This window comes from Trichosurus vulpecula, chromosome 4 (genome assembly GCF_011100635.1).
Source record: "Trichosurus vulpecula isolate mTriVul1 chromosome 4, mTriVul1.pri, whole genome shotgun sequence".
Taxonomy (NCBI): domain Eukaryota; kingdom Metazoa; phylum Chordata; class Mammalia; order Diprotodontia; family Phalangeridae; genus Trichosurus; species Trichosurus vulpecula.
The window spans coordinates 390,662,512-390,681,395 of NC_050576.1; the positions used below are offsets into that span (position 1 = coordinate 390,662,512).

Genomic DNA, 18,884 nt, shown 5'->3' on the forward strand with positions numbered 1-18,884 from the left:
CTAAGACTCTAAGTTGTAGAAGAACAGTTTTAGATGTACACTGGTCCAGGAATTCCTCACTGGGAAATCCCTACAGCAGTGACTTCAAAACTTTTTGATTGTATAGTTCTATCAGAGAAACTTTTTTGAGTATGAACTCCAACATGTGCTTATTTAAAAATATATACATGCATTACCGTACTGATAATTACATATGCTGTAAAATTTGTGCAAAGATAGAAATGAAAAAGGATGAGATAAAGATGAAATATTTGATCTTCAAGTCAATAGGGAAACACCAGAGTCAGATTTGAGCTTCAGGAAAATCTATGCTATGTGAAGGATGGATTGCAGAAGACAGACTTGAGGCAGAGACGTGATGAGGGTCTGAATGAGGGGAGTAGATGTATAAGTAGTGAGAAACGGACGGATGGTAGAGATACTTGAGTGTAAAACTGACAAGATTTGGCAAGTGTTGGATATATGGATTAAGAGAGAATGAGGTTTGGAAGCTAATAACAAAGGTCCTGGTTATGGTGGAACAGGGATTGTGGTGCACTTGACAATGATAGGAAAGTTTGGAAGAGGGGTGGATTTGGGTGGAAAGATAATGTAATAAATCTATGAACTGCCACAAATCATCCATGCTCTCTCATCCTGTGCAGCTTATCCTATGCCATCCAAAACAAAAAGGGAGGGTGGGGTTCTTAATCAATGCCATTGCTCTAGACGATGGGGGTAGGGCAGTCTTCCTTAGTCACAAAGCGATAGTGGTGGGGAGGGAGTAGGTATCCAGGAGGTAGAGTGGTGTACTAAAATTTTTCCAATCATATTTGTGTAGCTGCTTCTGTGGGTGTCACAGGATAGCATCTAGGTATTAAAAGGTCCCAAAGGAGCTCAGAAGGAAGGAGGCTGGGAGTTTACACTACAACAATAGGGTAGGGCATGTTACATTGGAGACAATTCCAACAATTGGCTATTGTGAGGAAGATGAGGTTCATCTTATCTTTCTCCTTCTGACTGATTGATTACAGACCCCTTGGGGTAAGGCATCAAAAGCCCACCTCCCAATTTCCTGCCTCCTTTTTTGGAAATCACTGATCTATTCCAATGAAATCATAGGACCCTGGTTTGGTTTTTTGGTTTTGTTTCATTTTTTTCTTTTGGGTTTGTAAAAAAAAAAAAAGACAAATTAGAGAACTTCTAGGGTTGGATCATCAGGCTGGTAAACTCTCTATCTCCTGGGAGGGAGAAAATGGGATGTTTAACCTGGAAAAAAATAGGACATTGTAGATTAGATAGCTCTTATCACATCTTTGAAGTGCCCCCATGGAATTAAAGGGGACAATTTAAAGATAATGACACAAGCTTCAAGGAGGTAGATTCTAATAGAGTTATACAAAAAACGACAAAGGGCAGCCTTATGAGATAGTGAGTTTCCCATTACTGAAAGCATTCAAGCCGAGGCTGACTGACCTTTAGTCAGGAATGTCATAGAGGAGAGTCTTGTATTGGGTGGCAACTATACTGAATGATCACTAAGATACCTTCTATTTCAAAGATCTTGCTATGTTGGTGTTTGTTTGTTTTTTTTACCAAGACCTGAGATGTAATTGCTGTGGGAGAACTGAGTAAGTAAACATACCCATACCCCATGCCTATATAGATCTGTTTTGTAACATATAACCTTAGAGAGTTTCCTGTGGTGTTTTTACTTTCCCAGGGTCACTTAGCCTATATGTGTCAAAGGAGGCCTTGAACACAAGCTTTCCTAACACTTAAACCAAGTATCCTCTAAGCCCATTCTGTCTCCATTACTGCCAGTACTTTTCAATATTTGCCCCTAGTGCAGATTCCCAGGCAGAAAGAAGCATTCCCCTAACTTCTCCTCGGCCTTGATCCTCTCTGTATTCTGTCTGAGCTTCCAGTTACCTTTGGGCTCCTTTGTTCACCAACAACTTTCAAGGGTAATATTAACTGCTTGGTCAAAGCCCAAACGCCTGTCTTTTGCTGTAGCCACAGAGACCGTGACCACAAAGTCACTGACACTGTCCAGCTGAGAACAGGCATCCTTATTGACACACGGCTGCCGGAGTCCCCAGGAAGCTTCCCAAGCCAGTTGCTGTTTATTTCTCTGAACAAATACTAATACAGCAGCATGCCAAAATGAAACAAATCCTAGGCACTCTTCCAAATCCAGTCAGCAGTTCAAATTCAGCCACTACCTCATTTACCCTGTTTTAGAGAGACCATACCAATCACCCACTGAAGTTTATTTTTATGATGAAACAGGGCAGGCAAGAAGGCGGTTGGAAGGGATGGACGCTGAGTCGTGAATTGGTAGACGGCATATAAGTGAAGTTAAGGCCGTTAGACGGCGCAGTGGAGCGAGCACTGGACTAGTATCAGGAAGACTCCTCTTCCTGAGTTCAAATCCGACCTCAGAAACTTGCTAGCTGTGTGACCCTGGGCAAGTCATTTAGCCCAGTTTGCCTCAGTTTCTCACCCGTAAAAAGGAGATGGAGGAGGAAAAGGCAAATCACTCCAGTATCTTTGCCAAGAAAACTAAGTGAGGTTTCGAAGAGTCGGACGTGGACGTGATTATAAGAGAATTGTTAGGAAGAAATGCAAAAACATAACAAAAAACGTTTTAAAAATGGCGAGGGGTGGGGCCAAAGGCTACAGCCTCAACATGAAAACCATGGACATCAGGTGTAACCCAACTAGGGCAGAATAAGGTGCATTTAGCTATCACTCTTTTGTAATTTGGACTTTGTCTGAAAAACAAACAAAAGAACCTTTTAAAAATGGCAAGGGGAGGCCGGGGCGAAAGGCTACTGCCTCAACATGACAACCCTTGACTTCAGGTGCAACCCAACTAGGGCAGAATAAGGCGCATTTAGGTATCACTCTTTTGTTATTAGGACTTTATCTGAGTTCAGAGAGGGCACTGGGCTCCGGGCTCAGCAGGGTCTTCAGTCTAGGAGGAAGTTCTTTCCCCAGCTCACTCAGAGGCCCCTCAAGAGTACTTTTGCTCGCTCCCTCTCGTCCCCATCTTCCCACTGGCCCTGGCGGACTTGGTCAGGCTCCTCCACCGAGAAGCGATCGCTTGGTAGCATCCGCAGACGCCGGAGCGAGCCAGTGCTGGGGGATCAGGGAGGCGGTGCTAAAGCCCGCCCAGGCGCAGCGGAGGCGGTGGCTCTTTCTCGCTCCTAGTTCCTCGCCGGCCCGGCGCTCAGCGGAGCCAGCCGGCTGCAGCTTTCTCTTGCCGGTTGTTAGTCTGTAGCTGTTGCCCTCGCTCGCCGGTTGTTAATCTGTAGCTGTTGTTTTCGCTCGCCGGTTGTTGGTCTGTAGCTGCTACGAATCAGAGTGCCAGTCCGCTCTGGCTCCTGTCTTCAAACGATCCTTGGCTGCCTGTAGCGCTGCCCGGACCCTCCGGCAAGGACTCCGCTCGGAGGTCAGTACGCATGCATGCAACCTGTGTGCTTTGTTGTCTTTCTTCTGCTTCTCTAGTCCACAAAGCTTGTAACTCCGTAGTGCAGACTATCTCCCCAGGGAGACCACCGAAGAGATTTGATTCTTTCCCCTAAGCCGCCTGCGATGATTGCAACTGCCGCCGGGTTTGCGCGGGCTGCCCCTAGGGCTGAGCTAGGCGGGAGCCCTGGGCTCAGCCCCAAGTTGCCGGCGCCGGGGAGATCCCATCCCGCTCGCTCGCCTTTCCACCTGCTCCCCGGCGCTTCGGAACAACGCCGAGATGGAGAATGAAGAGCCCCTCGTGGGTCTCTCGCTTTCGTCTTCCCCGCCAAGGGATGCCAATAAAAGCAACCTGTCAGTGGGAATCTGTGGGTGATGGGCATGCATTCATGCTTTTGTTACTGGGATGTTGAGCGTGGACCACCATTGTTCCCTTTGGGCGGCCGTTAGGAAACGAACTAGTTTAACTAGGGATTGGCCTTCGGGTGGGGGAATCCTACTCCCAAATCTCTGAAGGCAAAGTACAGGTCAGCAGAGCCAGTTGATGGATAGTGTAAAAAGCTTTGTTTCTTTTCCTTTTTTGGGGGGGGGGCGGGGCGGAAGGTGGCAGGGGAAAAGATGAGAGAGGGTTACACTTTACAAATGACGCCTCTTGCATTAGAGACTTCAGGAGAGAAACTTCAACAACCTATACGTGCTCTACTATGGGCACTTTCTCTTGGCAAGCTTGGGAAAGAAAGAGGGAGTTTGGGGCAAAGACAGCTTTCTTGCCATTTGGAATGGTACTCAAAAAAAACCCAAAACAACCAACCCAGACGAACAGGTTAGTTCCATGTTTCCCTATTCGTTTATTGCTTTGTGTTTCCATGTTTGCTTAAACCTGAACCGTTTTATGAGAGTGGTTGAGAGGACTTAAGCATTGGAACTGGTCTCTCTTGCAGTCTTTCAAGGAATCTTTCTCCAGACTGCTTATGCCACAGCTGGAAGAGGAGCAAAGTATTACACCTCTCATTTTAAGTATTGAAGAAAGGGACGATTCAGCTTTAGCTAATAGTTTTTAACATCAAATACAAATTGAGGAAAAACTTCATTTGCAATCCACAGAAACTCATTGGCATTTTCCATGCAACTCAATTTTTGGTACCTGCCTGAGGTGTTATTACAATCAGCTTTAAACTCCCAAATCTGGTGTCAGAAGTGTGAAATAGAAAGTTGCTGCATGGGGAAGCTTCCATACCAGAGGAGGCAAGTTAACACTAGTCTCTTAATTTTAGGGGGAAATTCTGCATTCAGTGAGAATCAGGCTCAGTGGTGAGCCAAAGAGCAACAGGTAGCTCTCTGTCAATAGCCCAGTGGAGTGTAAAGGGGAAACTTTAGCTGTGTAGTAATGGCAGGATGTTCAGATGACTGGTGAGTGGGAGGCTACCAGGATATGTGACAGTAATAGGCAGGGTCAACATTATAAAAATAGAATAGAGTTTCAGAAAATAAGGGAGGGGTATGTCTCCCTGGTCACTTTGTCCCATTGGAATTGCAGGAGCACTTAGATTCCCTTGGGGTACCCATTCATCAAGAAATTCTATTGCCTCCAGGAACTAATAAAAAAAATTCTGTTGGATTTATGAAGGGCAAATCTAGCCCTCTCTTACCTTTCCAGTCTTCTTCCGCCTTATTCCATGACATATACTCTTTGGTCCAATGACACTAGTCTCCTGACTGCTCTACAAACAAGACAAGCTCGGGGCATTTTCTCTGGCTGTCTCCAATATCTAGAATGCTCTTCCTCCTCCACTTCTACTAGAGCCCTCTTTAAGGTTTTCTTTAAGTCCTGACAAAATCCACCTTCTAGGAACCCTTCCCTCATCCCTCTTAATTCCAGTGCTTTCCCTCTTTTATTATTTCCTATTTATCCTGTATAGTTTGCTTTATACATATGTGTGGGTATGTATATATTTATATATAATATATGTATATTATAATACGTAATATGTATAATAAGACTGCATATGTATAATATGTTATAATATAAAATATGTATAATATAATATATGTATATATTTGTTTGCATGTTGTCTCCCCCATTGGATTGTGAGCTCCTTGAGGGACTAGCTTTTGCTTCTTTTTGTAACCCCAGCACTTAGCACAGTGCAGGCCACACAGTAGGCACTTAAGAATTATTGATTTATTGAGATACAGGATGGCCAGGCATTTCAAAATAGTTATTCGAGTCTATATGTCTTTTAATAGTGAATCAGTCAGCTGAGACAATAGTTGCAGGTCTAATTAGCTTTGAGGCTTATTCTAATCTACAATTCACCTGGATTGAGAGGGCTTTCAAATGATCATTCCTCCTTTAGTTCCCATTGTCAGATCCATCCAAGGATGGAGAATGGCTTTCCCTTCAAACCTATCAGCACAAACACAAGTCAGAATTGCTGGGCTCAACTCTGGCTCCTTCACTTTCTGCCTGTGTTACCTTGGGCAATTTGCTTAACCTCTCTGGCCCTCAGTTTGCTTATCTGTCAAATGAGAGATGGGATTAGATGACCTGGGAGTCCTCTTCCAGCTCCAAATCTGTGATCACAAAAACAAGTTTGAAAGGCCTGGCTAAGTAGGTGCAGGTCATCACATTAGTAAAATTGTGTGTCTCTACAGGGGGACATAGTAGGAAAGGAACTATGTTCAGATTCAGGTATCAGTCGTCCTGGTTCTGTCACTAATTTCATGACCTATGACAATGTATTTAAATTTGGTGCCTCAGTCTTATTTGTAAAATGGGGATTAATAATCACTGCATTGCCCATGTCAGAGTCATAAGAATCAAATGAGATCTATGAAAGCATTATGAAAATGTAAAGTGTTATTATATAATAAGATGATATTAAGCCACTTTTGACATTTACTGACAAATGACTTCATATTTAATGTCCCTTATAGTATACATAGTTTTGGGATACACATATGTGCACACATATACATGTATTTTAACTTTCCTTTTTTTTTTTCCAAAATGTGTATTCAATGTGTATGAGGAGAGTTAAAATTTGTTTACAGGGGTACCCTGTACATGAATAGGAATGAAAAGAATAGAAATGACAAGGAGAGAGAATCTGTTAGCATATGAATATTGTGAGATTTGCATATTGGAATGAACATCGTACACCTGAAAGATGAAAGGATTTTATATAATTGAAAATCCTGTCTTCGTGTAGTAAATCGAACATGATTCTCTATATATTCCTTTGAAGATTGGTGAAGTCTCAATTTAACATGTTGCTTTGACTACTGTGAGATTAACTTTCTCTTTGAGAACCTTCTTTAGTGAGGTTTAGAATCCTATTATAAAAGACTTTAACTCAAATTTGAACACTTATCTTGAAAAAGTAAAGTGTCTCCACGTTTCAAAGCGGTAATTATAGTAAACTTCAAAGGAGAAATCCTTAGTATTTTAAGTTTAAAAAATATTTTAATTACAAAAAACCCTCCAGAATAATGGATTTTGAAATAAATGTGCAAATAAAGGTACGCTTGGTCAAGGATGCTGAATGGACAGAGATTTGTTTGTCTGATACTATATGGTGTGATTAAAGCACTGAAGTAGGAATCAGAAGATATTAACCTGTTCCACTGAAATTTCCTGTTTTAGTGGAGGGAATTTCCTCAATAGGAGTTCCCTAAACCAATGAAATCATGACTTTTAAAAAAAGACTTTTGACCTTCAGAATTTTATAATTTCTATTGTCCTTTGAGACATTATTATATGCACGGTTAGTAACCAAGGAGAGGGAGCATGGTGGTTGTTGTTGTTGCTGTACTCTTAGGGACCCCATGGACCATAGCATGCCAATACTGTACCGCCCGGGTTTTCTTGGCAGATACCAGAATGGTTTGCCATTTCCTTCTCCGGTGGGTTGGGGCAGAGGTTAAATGACTTGCCCAGGGTCACACAGCTCAATAAGTGTCTGAGGCTATGTTTGAACTTCCTGATTCAAGGTCCAGTGAGGAAAAAAATCTACTCCAAAAGGATTATGAGCAGTCCTGTTTGGGTGGAATGTAGAATATTTTAAAGGAAGTAGTTTGGGATAAATATGGCATCAGATTTCAGAGAACCCTACGGGCTGGGCAAAGCTGAATCTATACTCTGGAAGGCCTGGATCTCTAGGGGACAGGAAGTGGTGCCACCACAGTGCCACTCTTGCCCAGGACTGCTTGACTGCTCATAGGATTTGCAGGACCAAAGTTAGTCAACAGACGTTAAATGCATGTTATGTGCTAAGTGCTGGTGATACAAAGAAAGGCAAACAATTCGGTTCCTGTCTTAGGGAAGCTCATGTTCTAAAGGCGATAAAACATGTCAAAAATATACATATAAGATACATATATGTATATATGCATGTGTAAGTTTACATGTGTGTGTGTATATGTATATATGTATGTCTGTGTGTATTCCTTTTGATGAGCTAGAGGACCGCCAGGACTTACCATCTTCCCTGCCATTTTATCATATGGTCCTTCAGGACTTACCATCTGCCCTGTTTCTATGCCCTGTGCCTCCCTGGCACAGTCATCTGATTGACTTAAATAGCCTAAAGATTCACGGGTCTTGCCATCTGTCCTGCTGCACCCTTAGGACTTCTAACCCTTTTCATCTGTCCTGTAGCTCAACTTTAAGAGTGTGAGCTCCTTGAAAGCAGGAACTGTCACATTTTTTTCAGTTTGTTTCCCCAGTATTTGGCACCTATTAAGCACTTAATAAGTGTTTTTTTCGTTCCTTCATAGACATTTGGGAGTCATTGAAGGGTTTTGAGTAAGAGTGGCATGTGCATATCTATTATGAGGAAGATTAGTCTGGCAGTGTTATAAAAGATAATATGGAGAATAGAGGTGGAAAGTCTGTTGGAGAGGTGGACAGTAATGAAGGCTTTGACCAAGGTGCTGACACTGGAAGGAAGGATTGGCTATGAGAAATTACCGGGATAGAATCAACAGAACTTAACAAATGACTGCATGATGAGAAGTGGAGGAGGGGAAGAATCAGAGGTAACCAGGATTTTGAAGAGAAATCAGGGGAACTTTTTGACTTGGCCTATTTTTCAGTAACAGAATGAAATAATTACCCTAGGCTATTAACAGAACAAAGAAGACTCTAATAAACAAAATTAGGCCAACAAATTTTTATTGAAGCCACAAAGCAGGGAGGGGAGGAAAGTATATATGATCTGACAAATTTAATGGGAAAAAAACATATACAGGTGTTAAGATTCTCTTTGTGGATAAATTGGCAATTTTTTTATGTCTATCCCATTCAGGATTTTGACTTTAGAGAAAAGCCAAAATGCAAAACAATATTGATAAATGCCCTAGGCAAATGACTGCTTTTCTTGGCATGGCTGGAATTGAAGAAAGGTAGAGAGATAAAAGTGACTGTCATTTTTTTTTTTTAACCTTTAGCAGCTAAACAGCAGGTGTGGAGACTGGGAGATCTCAGGAGGGCAGGACTATCAGCACAATTGCCTTCTGTTTGCTACTCTATCTCAGAGGTAACTTGCTTTTTATTTCTTAAAACATGCATGCCACACACACACACAAAAACAGCCAAGTACAGAGGAATCAAGCTGTCTAATTCCCCTTGGGCACATCAACCTCTCCCCCACCCCTCTCCCTGCCATGCTGGCCAGGTAGTAGAGAAACAATAGGTACTTTTAGGTTGATTGATAACCCTGATATTGGTAGACAGATAAAAACCTGGGTTATAGCAGACATTCACAGGGAAGTTACATAGCTGGGAATACAATTGGCTCAGAGGCTATCTGATTCTGTGTTCTGATGTATTGTTGTACTCTTTTTTTGAGGCCTAAAAACAACTGTTAGTTACTGTGCAAAAATTAAGAATCATTATGATGATGTTGCGTTTCTCCCATCATTTAAAATTTCCCAGAAAGTGAAACCTCAGCTTGATTGTCCTTGAGATTGGAGCTCCTCTCTACTCTTTTGGGAACATGTTAGCTATTTCAAAAACCCATTTTTTTGTGTCCTTGCAGACATCATCTTCCAAGGAAACTGCTGATTTGCTCATTCTTTAAGGTCACATTTTATTGTAGTGCTTTTTTAGTCTATGTTTTTCAGGATTTCTCAGTTCTTACCCTGTAACAATTTCAAATGCTGTTGTCCAAAAGGCCTTAGCTCCCTCACCTGTGATGAAGACATTCGTGGGGTTTAGAGAGAGAAGATAACTTAGAGATAATCAAATCCAACCCTCTCATCTTATAGATGAGTAAAGGATGGCCCAGGTGTCTTGGTCAAAAGTCACATAGCTGATAAGCAGTAGACTCAGGATTTGAATCCAAATCCTTTGGGGCAGCTAGGTGGCACAGTGCATATGGCAACCAGCCTGGGGTTAGGAAGACCTGAATTCAAATCTGGCTTCAGTCTTATTAGCTGTGTGACCCTGGGCAAGTCATTTAACCCTGTTTGCCTCAGTTTCCTCATCTGTAAAATGAGCTGCAGAAGGAAATGGTGAACCATTCCAGTATCTTTGCTAAGAAAATCCCAGATGGGGTCAGGAAGAATACTGAACCACAACAACCTAACCTTTGACTCTTAAGTCCAATGCTTTCCTCTTTATACAGTTATCCCTTCCATGTTGTGAGGAATTAGGTATGCAGAACCCCCTTGATCTGGAAAATTTTTTGGCTGTCACTTCATACCTGAGAAGAAGTCTGATTTTTTTTCTTTTTCTTTTATGGGATATTTACAGTACCTTTAAGTATTTGGTCATAGGCTACATGTAGGCCGAAGCTGTGTCATCTGCTGGCCTTGATGTGTTGTCTGTGGCTTCCACAAAACTCCCCCCAAATTCCTACTTACAGCAATTTTTTATGCTGACCCCTCAATATATTGAAACCGCAAGATGGAAGGGATAACTGTACAGGGTGTCCCTAAAGTCTGGATACATAGGAAAGCTCATTAACATCTCATTAACTGTTTCACCGAAGACTGTGTTGTTCGGTGACTTTTTTTCTGGGGTATGCTAAAAGAGAGGGTGTACTCAATGAAAATCACAGATGCAACACATTTCATTGAACGCATAGACTCGTAAAGAGTGAATGTGCTAAAATTGACAGCAATGTGGAGTTACTGCATCGAGTTCACTTGAATCTTGCAAAGCGCATCAACCTTTGCATCACAAATGATGGAAATCATATTGAAGATGTTATTTGTTAATATTCCAATTAAATAAAATGTAGTTGAAAATTTCATTCATTTCATTTCTTGAAAACATATTTTTGCCTATGTGTCCAGACTTTAGGGACACCCTGTAGTATGCTTTCTTTCTCTAGGTGATATCTCCAGTCTCATAGCTCCAAAACCCAATCTAAGTACCCAGTCCTTAAGAAACTGAATCTCATTAGACAAAAGGCAGGAAGGCAGCTCTGACCTTGTTTCCTTTTTCAGCTGGTTGTCCTATGTACAAAATTAAGATTTCTTTTTACTGATGCCTGCTGAGCCAACCAATTTGAGGAAGTCTCAATTTTAGTACTTATCCCTAACATAGAGTGCATAGTTTGAGGCAACTGGACTTTTCTGCCTGTTCTGCATGTGCTGTATAAATCTGTACAAGGACAAATAATTTAGTTTGTAATGAGTGGAAGAGTGAAGAATGCTCCTCTCAATTTCCGCTCATCTTAAAGTGACTTCAGACGTTTTAAATGTGTCCAGTAGGAGGAAAAAGGGAACTACAGTTTCTACCCAGGGAAAATATTTTAGAGCTATAGATTTAAATTGAGAAGGGGACCTGAAAGATTGAATCCAACATGTTTATTTTACTCGAGGTGATTCCTCTATGACCTTGAGCACAACACTCAGTAGTTCTTGGCCTTAATTCCTCATCTGTAAAACTGAGGGGGTTGGATTACATGACCTTTCTTCCCAAGCTTCTTTCCAACTCTAAATCTATCATCCTACATATAATCCTTTATTGATAAATCAGCTGTAGGACTTTACACATGCATATATATACATACCAAATACCCACATGGAGGCCCTTCTCTTTCATTTGCATTAAAAAGAATTACAGTGTTTTTTGAGACATTGGGAATGAATATGAGCAGAGACTGTTTGGGATTTTTTTTCCTCTGAAAGTTAAACTGATTGCCAATCAGCTCATTTTAAAAATTCTTGGAGTAGAACAGAGCCACAACTAGAAATTTTGTCACTTAGGTCAAGGAAGGGACAGGGTGGGGACTCCAGAGTGTGTCAGTCACCTGGGGGTGAGACCCTTTTAGGGGAGGAAGTAATCCCAAGGATGCTGCTGATTTCAGAACCTTTTAAAATACCATGTCCTTGAAAAAAATCCCTAGTTATCCCTCTCTAGTTTTGGCTCTTAGAAATCGGAAGAGAACAAAAACCACATGGATACTAGACCATGCAAATAAGTGGCTTACATTGTAGTATTTTTTCTTTTGTCTATTATGATAGATAGCTCAGTGTTTATGTGGCTACTACCTGAACTAGGAGTAAAAAATCTAAAATGCTTAAAATGAGCAAAACTGACAAAGTATACAAGAACAGTGAAAAAAATTGTAAAAAGTTAAGATGTTAAGTGGAAATAAAAGGATTTTTTTGGTGGAGTGACTGATAAGGAAGAAGCCATAGGTAGAGGGCAGGGCAGAAGGAAGAAGACTCTGTGTGTGTGTGTGTGTGTGTGTGTGTGTGTGTGTGTGTGTTTGTCATCCTACCTATCTGGAGGACAGAATTGATGGAAGAGGTTGGATCTCAAGACCTACTTTAGTGAAGAAAGGGAGATGGTTTAATTGGGGTTAAAATTCTATTTGTAAGAAGCATCACGAGTGAAGAAATGAAATGTTCCCTGTTGCTTTTTTGGTAGAAGGGTATCAGACTACAGTTTTGAAATGTTTTGTACACCATTAGACACAGGATCATAGTATCTCAAGAACTGGATACTCAGATCTATGTCTAAACAAGAATTTCCATTATGACATCAGCATTAAGTGGTTATCCAGTCTTCATTGAAAACCTTTGATGAGCAGAAATCTCTCCTTCCACCCCATTACCTCCTAAGGGATCTCATTAAACTTGTGGATAATTCTGATTATTAAAAAGTTTTTCCTTACATCAAACCACAATCTTTTCTGCAATGCATATCCATTGTAATGTGCCTAGTTCTGTACCCAAGGGCTCTGCAGAACAAGTCTACCATAGGATTGTTTTTCATACAATTGAAAATGGGGTTCCTCTCCCCATTTAAAACACTTCCATTCTCTGGGCAAATCTCTTTTCATAATAATAATAATAATGATACCAAGATGTTTTGCTTTCTAATTAGTAAATATTGATAGATGAAACTGACATAAACAAAATCTCTTTGGGGAGGTACACAGAACCAGTGGTCTAGCCAAAAGGGCCTGAAGGCTTAAGCTGAGGTGCTTCTGTGAGTGGAGAAAAGATGAAATAAAGAGAATTTTATGGGCATAGAATCAGGAAGACCTATCAAGTGACTGACTATGACAGGGAGAGGGAAATGTAAAAGATAATGCTAAGGTTACAAAACCTGGGAGATGAGTAGAATAGTTGTGTTTTTAGTTGAAATAGGAAAGTTTGGAAGAAGGGTGGATTGGGGAGGGGGGCATGTAAACTGAATTCTGAATTTGGACTTGTTGAGTTTTCAATGGCTATGGGACAACAGCTGGAGTTCAGGAAAGAGACTAGGCCTGGATATATACAAACAACTTCTTGAATAGAATTCTAGAATTTCGCTGAGAAGTCACCCTCAATGGCCTATAGTTTGCAGTCTCTAACCTCTTGCTTTTTTTGCTTTCCTAAATTGAGTTATCTACCCTGCTATTTCTCTCTTATTCTCCAAGGTTTTCCACAAAATTGGTTCACCATCATTGGCTCAGTGATTACATTGTCTAATTCTTTTCCTACAATAAGATGTAGTTCGTCTGGGTCTGGTAACTTGAAGTCTTTGAGAGGAACTGGAGACTCTGACTATCTTGTCCCCTATCTCAGGTTTTTCATCCCTGTTAACAATTTTTGGTCTAGCCTTCCCAGTCCAAAGATCATTGCCCTTAGAAGGCAACACATAAGACAAATATGAGTTGCGATTTATTATTACCATCTGTGACCATCATTCCACATACCCAACCAATGCTTTTGTCCCTATCTTAATCTTCCTCATGCCCCCAAATGACTTAAAAAGCCTTTCTTGTTGTTGGTAGCATTTGCTGCCATTGCTCATTTGAGACTTCATCGTCTTCACATTATTCTTTTCCTTAAAATAATGTTTTTGCAAATTTAATAAGTCAATGAAAAAGAGTAAAATATACAAAACAAGGGATAAAACATATCCACTATTAAATAGTCAAGACAGAGCCAAACAAATGAATAAACAACTGATAAGCAAAAGATGGACTTTTGTTCATGTTCTCCAGTCTGCTCAAAGATTTACCACCTTTGGCTTGATTTCTTTCACTTAATCCCTGTTAATGTAGAGCTCAATTAGCCCGTTCTCCTCATGTGTAAGTTGAGGGGGATGGATTAGCTGAGCACGAAGGTCTCTTGCTATTCTAAGTCCCCAATCCTAATTTTTTTCTTGCTTTATTTAAAATATGCACATTATACGTTGTATAAATATAGTTGTAGTCTATGTATGCCGTTCCAGTTTTGCTGACTTGTGTTTTCTATCACATTGTATAGGTCTTTCCTTATTTTACATTCTCTACTTCATACTTATCAGAACTTTTTTTTAAAAAATAGCTCCGGACACTATTTTTTTACAGGATGTGGCAGCATCCTGTCCATATCTTGTTTGTACGTAGTTGTTTGTATGTTGTCTCCACCATTAGACGGGCTATCTCCTTGACCACTAGGCTGAGGTGTTTTTTTGTTTGTTTGTTCTTAAAGTGTTGTCTGTCTTTGTATCTGTAGCATTTAGCACAATGCCTGACACAAAGTAGATTCTTAATAAATGCTTGTTCACCTAACATGCTACTTTTTTTTTTAGCATGCCTTTGTTTCTTGTTAAAACTTTGCTCTTTGTTTTTAATATTCTGTAAAGATTTTTGAATTCCAAATTATCTCTGTCCCTCCTGCCCCTTCCTGACCCATTCAGAAGGCAAGCAATATATCTATTATACATGTGAAATCATGCAAAACATAGTTCCACATTAGCCATGTTGCAAAAAAGCAAGAAAAATGAAGTGAAAAATCTTCCTACTTTAAACAAATTATCACCAGTTATTTGTCCTTTTCTTTCCCCAAGCTTCTGTGTATGTGTTTTTAAACATCTAAGTTGGTAAATAAGTTTCCTGTGTAGTCCTATTGGTTTCTTCAGGCAGCTCTTTTCCTCCTCAAAATTGTTCCTGTTTGTGTCTTTCCTTTGGTGAGCATTTGTCTTGTGTGACCTCAGGCAAGGAAAATAGCTAGTAAAGGAAATGGCATTTGAATCCAAGTTTCTTGATTTCAAGCTCAGGGCCCTCTTAATTATACTCTCCTGGCTGGCAGGTGCCAGATCATGGAGGACAGTGAATACCAAACTAAAGATTTGGGGCTTTGCTTTGTCCCTATTGTGTACAGTGGCTTGCATATATTGTGGTAGTTCTTTAATGTTTTATTGAATTAAATAATGGAAATAGAATTAAAGGAATTACCGGAAAAGAGCATCGTATAATCCAGGTAGCTTGAGACCGGAAGTAAAGCAAATGTACAAATAATTATCACTTTCTAATTTCTGTAATACCTCCTTTTAAAAAAAAGCATACTCACATGCATCTTTGGTACCTCTTGTTCTCCCCCTCTAAGTCATATTCCTGGGCTATCCTAGAACCTCTTGGAACCACCACAGCATACTACACAGGTGACCTTCTCCAACTTTCCCCTCTGGGATCCTAGATCCCATTCGTTATCCATCCAGTGCAGGACCCCTGTAGGAGGAAGAACTTTCACCATGAGGGGAACCCTCCTTTTGTCTTTCCCCTTTGACCTTTCCATCAGCCAGGGCACCCTTAACCCATTTGGTCTACTTGACTCTTCCCTTGGTTTGTATGAGATGGGAGTCACCAACTGGATACATTGTGGTGAGATGAAAGACCTCCAGGCCTTACCAGCTGCCCTGCCTCTTTGTCCTGCAGATTCCTGGCACTGTTTGTTAACTGACTGGGTCTTGCCATCTACCCTGCTGCACCCTTATGACTTCCATGCCTTTTCCTCAGCCCTGAAGCCAGATTTTTTTCATTTGTTCTCTTCCCAATTACAGTGTGAACTCCTTGAGAGCTAGGAATGACTCACTATTTCTGTTCATATCTCTGGTGTTTAGCACAGTGCTTGGCACAAAGCAAGTGCTTAATAAATGCCTTTTCTGTCACCTGTTACGCGGAAAGTGTTAGTAGGAAAGGTGAAAGGATGTATGAGCCATAAAAGATAAATAACAGAGAAAATACTAAATACTGAACAAGTGAATACTGGGCAATTTTACTTAGTTAACTTTAAAGAGGCAGCATGCAGGGGCAGTTAGGTGGCACATAGGATAGAGCACTGGCTCTGGAGTCAGGAGGACCTGAGTTCAAATATGACCTCACACACTTACTAACTGTGTGACCCTGAGCAAGTCACTTAACCTCAATTGCCTCCCCTCAAAAAAGAAGAGGCAGTATACATAGTAGAGAGCTGACCTTTGAGTCAAGGAGACTGGGGATCAAGTCCTGTTTCTGCTACATATGGGCTGTGTGACTTAATTTCGCCCCACCAAGATAGCTCTTCAAAGACTCTAGATTGCAGAACATAAGTTGATATTCAGTGATAGAGGGCAAGGGAATGGTAAACAGACAAATAATTGTGGGAGTACCCTAAAACAATGAAATCAAAGGCCCTGTCCCTATCCCTAATCCCAATATTTGTGCCTGAAACACTTTCAGATAATGTATACTTGGAAATATAACTGCTAACTTTTCTAAAGCTCAAGATAGCTAAAAACTTCCCACGAGTTCTTTGCCTAAACTTTTTCGTGGGCAAAATAATACCTTTCTTGTTTATTCTGAGATTTGAGTATTGCCTTATTGACATAGAAACATTGAAAAAATTCTGAGGTCATCTTAATAAACAGCCAGAAACAGTTTTGGAAGTTTGCCAGGGCTATGAATTAGGAAGTGTCACTGAAACTAAGAGCCTAAGAGATTTGGAAATAATTGAAACAACAACCTAAATGTCAAAGCAAAAACCAGTATTTTCAGCATCAAAGGTGGGAGATATATTTAGACTATGCTTTTCCATCAGATTCTAGAGTTGTAAGAGAAATTTTGCTGTTAAAAATTATTTTATGGATACCATAAAATTTCTACCCTAGAAAGATAATTTTTTAAGGTACAGTGCCCATTTCAAAGTGAATGTGTCCAGAACCTACAACCAGTTTATTGAAACAATCTTTCTAAACACATGACTATATTTTTAACTATATTTTTTGGTAGCCTTGTTTATCTCCACATTTATTAAATTGCAGGTAACGACTCAAGCTCTTTCATGTTTGACTGTTGGAGGTTTATCCTGTGCAAGGAAACTGGAAGTAGCCATTGTCCTTCATCCCCGCCTCAGACTAATGAGGTCAAAGAGGAAGAAACTGAGCATCAGATTGATGTGTCTGATGTCATCCGGCTTGTTCAAGATAAACAGCAGGTGACAGTTATAGAACCAGGTAAGAGTTTGGCATTTCACCACTTAGGTTTTAGAACTCTAGGGTTCTTATTAATCAAGCTTAAGAAGGCATCCCTCCTGGGTATCAGCTCCTTGGTAGGCAAGAAGGTGCTTTCAAATACTGATTAGCTCTTATGCCATAGGAAATAATTGGATAAATGATCACTTCTCTCAACAGTTACCCGAGTAACTTGAAAGGGTTGAAAGCAGGTTTTGACTGCCTGAGAATTGCATTGTGGGAGAATCTGATGCTACTTATAAGAAACTCAAGTAGCATCCAGTACTTGGCTGAATAATGGGGGTGGGGGAGAGGTATTTTAAGGTGTTTTAAAACAGATTAAGTTTTGTATTTTGAACTACCTTAAAACCACTTACAATGCAGTCACACAATGAACCATTGTGGTGTAATGGAAGACTATTGGATTCAAAGGAACAGGACCTGAATTTGAATCCTGACTTAGTCACTTACTACCTAATGATATTGGGGCAAATGACCTAATCTCTCTGGTCCTCTGTAGAGTGATCTTGTTGGACTTGATCATCCGGCTCTGACATTCTGTGTGTGTATAAATAAAGCATAGAGTACCCCTCAGGGAGGAATATTTAATAGGCTGTGCTTTATTTTAAAAACATAAAAGAGCTATTGTTCAGGTGTGATGTGTCATCAGGGCAGATTCCGTGGTGCCAAGCCAGAGAACGATGATTGAAAGCAGAGTTGGTGAAGCAGACAGGTGGAGAGAGTCCTAAGGCTCTAATCAATTTGAAAAGCTCCATCTGGATTAAGGAGGTGAGGTCAGGGTAACACACTTCTATCTGGTCCCCTCACCTGGTTTAAAGTTCTCAATGCACTTCTTAATGGAGGTCACTGCTTGCCTTTTATTTCCAGCCACACTTCATCATTTCAATATTTCTGTTGTGGATCTTGTTGACCAGTCTCCCAAATGAAGGTTAATTTGTTTTCTAATGAGCAGTTGTGCCTTCTTTCATCTTGAAGGAAGGAAACCATTTGTTGAATTGGGATTATTAGTAGAATACTATGATATTACTTTAACAATATGTAAACTGAAGTGTACAATCCTGTTTTTCATGGGCTTCATGGAATTGAGTAAGACGGCCAAAGTAAAGCTATCATGGCTTTCTAAAGACGATGGAATGTTTGATCTCAGAGAACAGGGAGGTTACAGCCATTGTTTACAGTGAAAGTTTGATAGGGCAGCCTCTCTGAATGAGAGACAGTGCCATGTGGAAAGGACACTAACCTAGAGGCAGAAACCCTGGGTTTCAGTTCAAGGCTCTGAGCCTTACTAGCTGGGTCACCCTGGGCAAATCACTTAATCCTTCTAGTCTAGGTCTCTTCACTTATAAAATGGACATAATAAACCATGCTCTACTTAGCTCACAAGATTGTTGTTTTCAAAAAGAAAAACCTTAGAGTGTTATGAAAATATGAGTTATTTAGGATGATCTTAGTGCCCTGAGAAACTAGACTTTTTTTCTTCCTATTTTAAATTGGAGACAGAATTGTAGAAAAGGTGTATTTTTGTTTTGTTTTGGTGAGTGGAGGCCTAACTCGTTATGTTTTTCAGTTGCTTCAGTTGTGTTTGTGACCCCATTTGGGTTTTTTTTGGGGCAGAGATACTGGAGTGGTTTGCCATTTCCTTCTCCAGCCCATTTTACAGATAAGGAAACTGAGGCAAATAGGGTTAAATGAGTTGCCCAGGGGC

The 18,884-nt window shown here is 40.5% G+C and overlaps 1 protein-coding gene across 2 annotated transcripts in view; it reads left to right on the top strand.

Moving 5' to 3' along the window:
- Positions 1–2,831: 2,831 nt before the first annotated feature.
- MCF2L (MCF.2 cell line derived transforming sequence like) overlaps positions 2,832–18,884 on the top strand; it is a 382,905-nt gene continuing 366,852 nt past the window's right edge. For both annotated transcript variants that reach the window (XM_036753319.1, XM_036753316.1), the window contains exons 1-3: positions 2,832–3,436; positions 8,905–8,993; positions 16,970–17,161. In XM_036753319.1, coding sequence (XP_036609214.1) covers positions 16,990–17,161 — 172 coding nt within the window. In that variant the 5' untranslated portion in view covers positions 2,832–3,436; positions 8,905–8,993; positions 16,970–16,989. The remainder of the gene's footprint in view (positions 3,437–8,904; positions 8,994–16,969; positions 17,162–18,884) is intronic.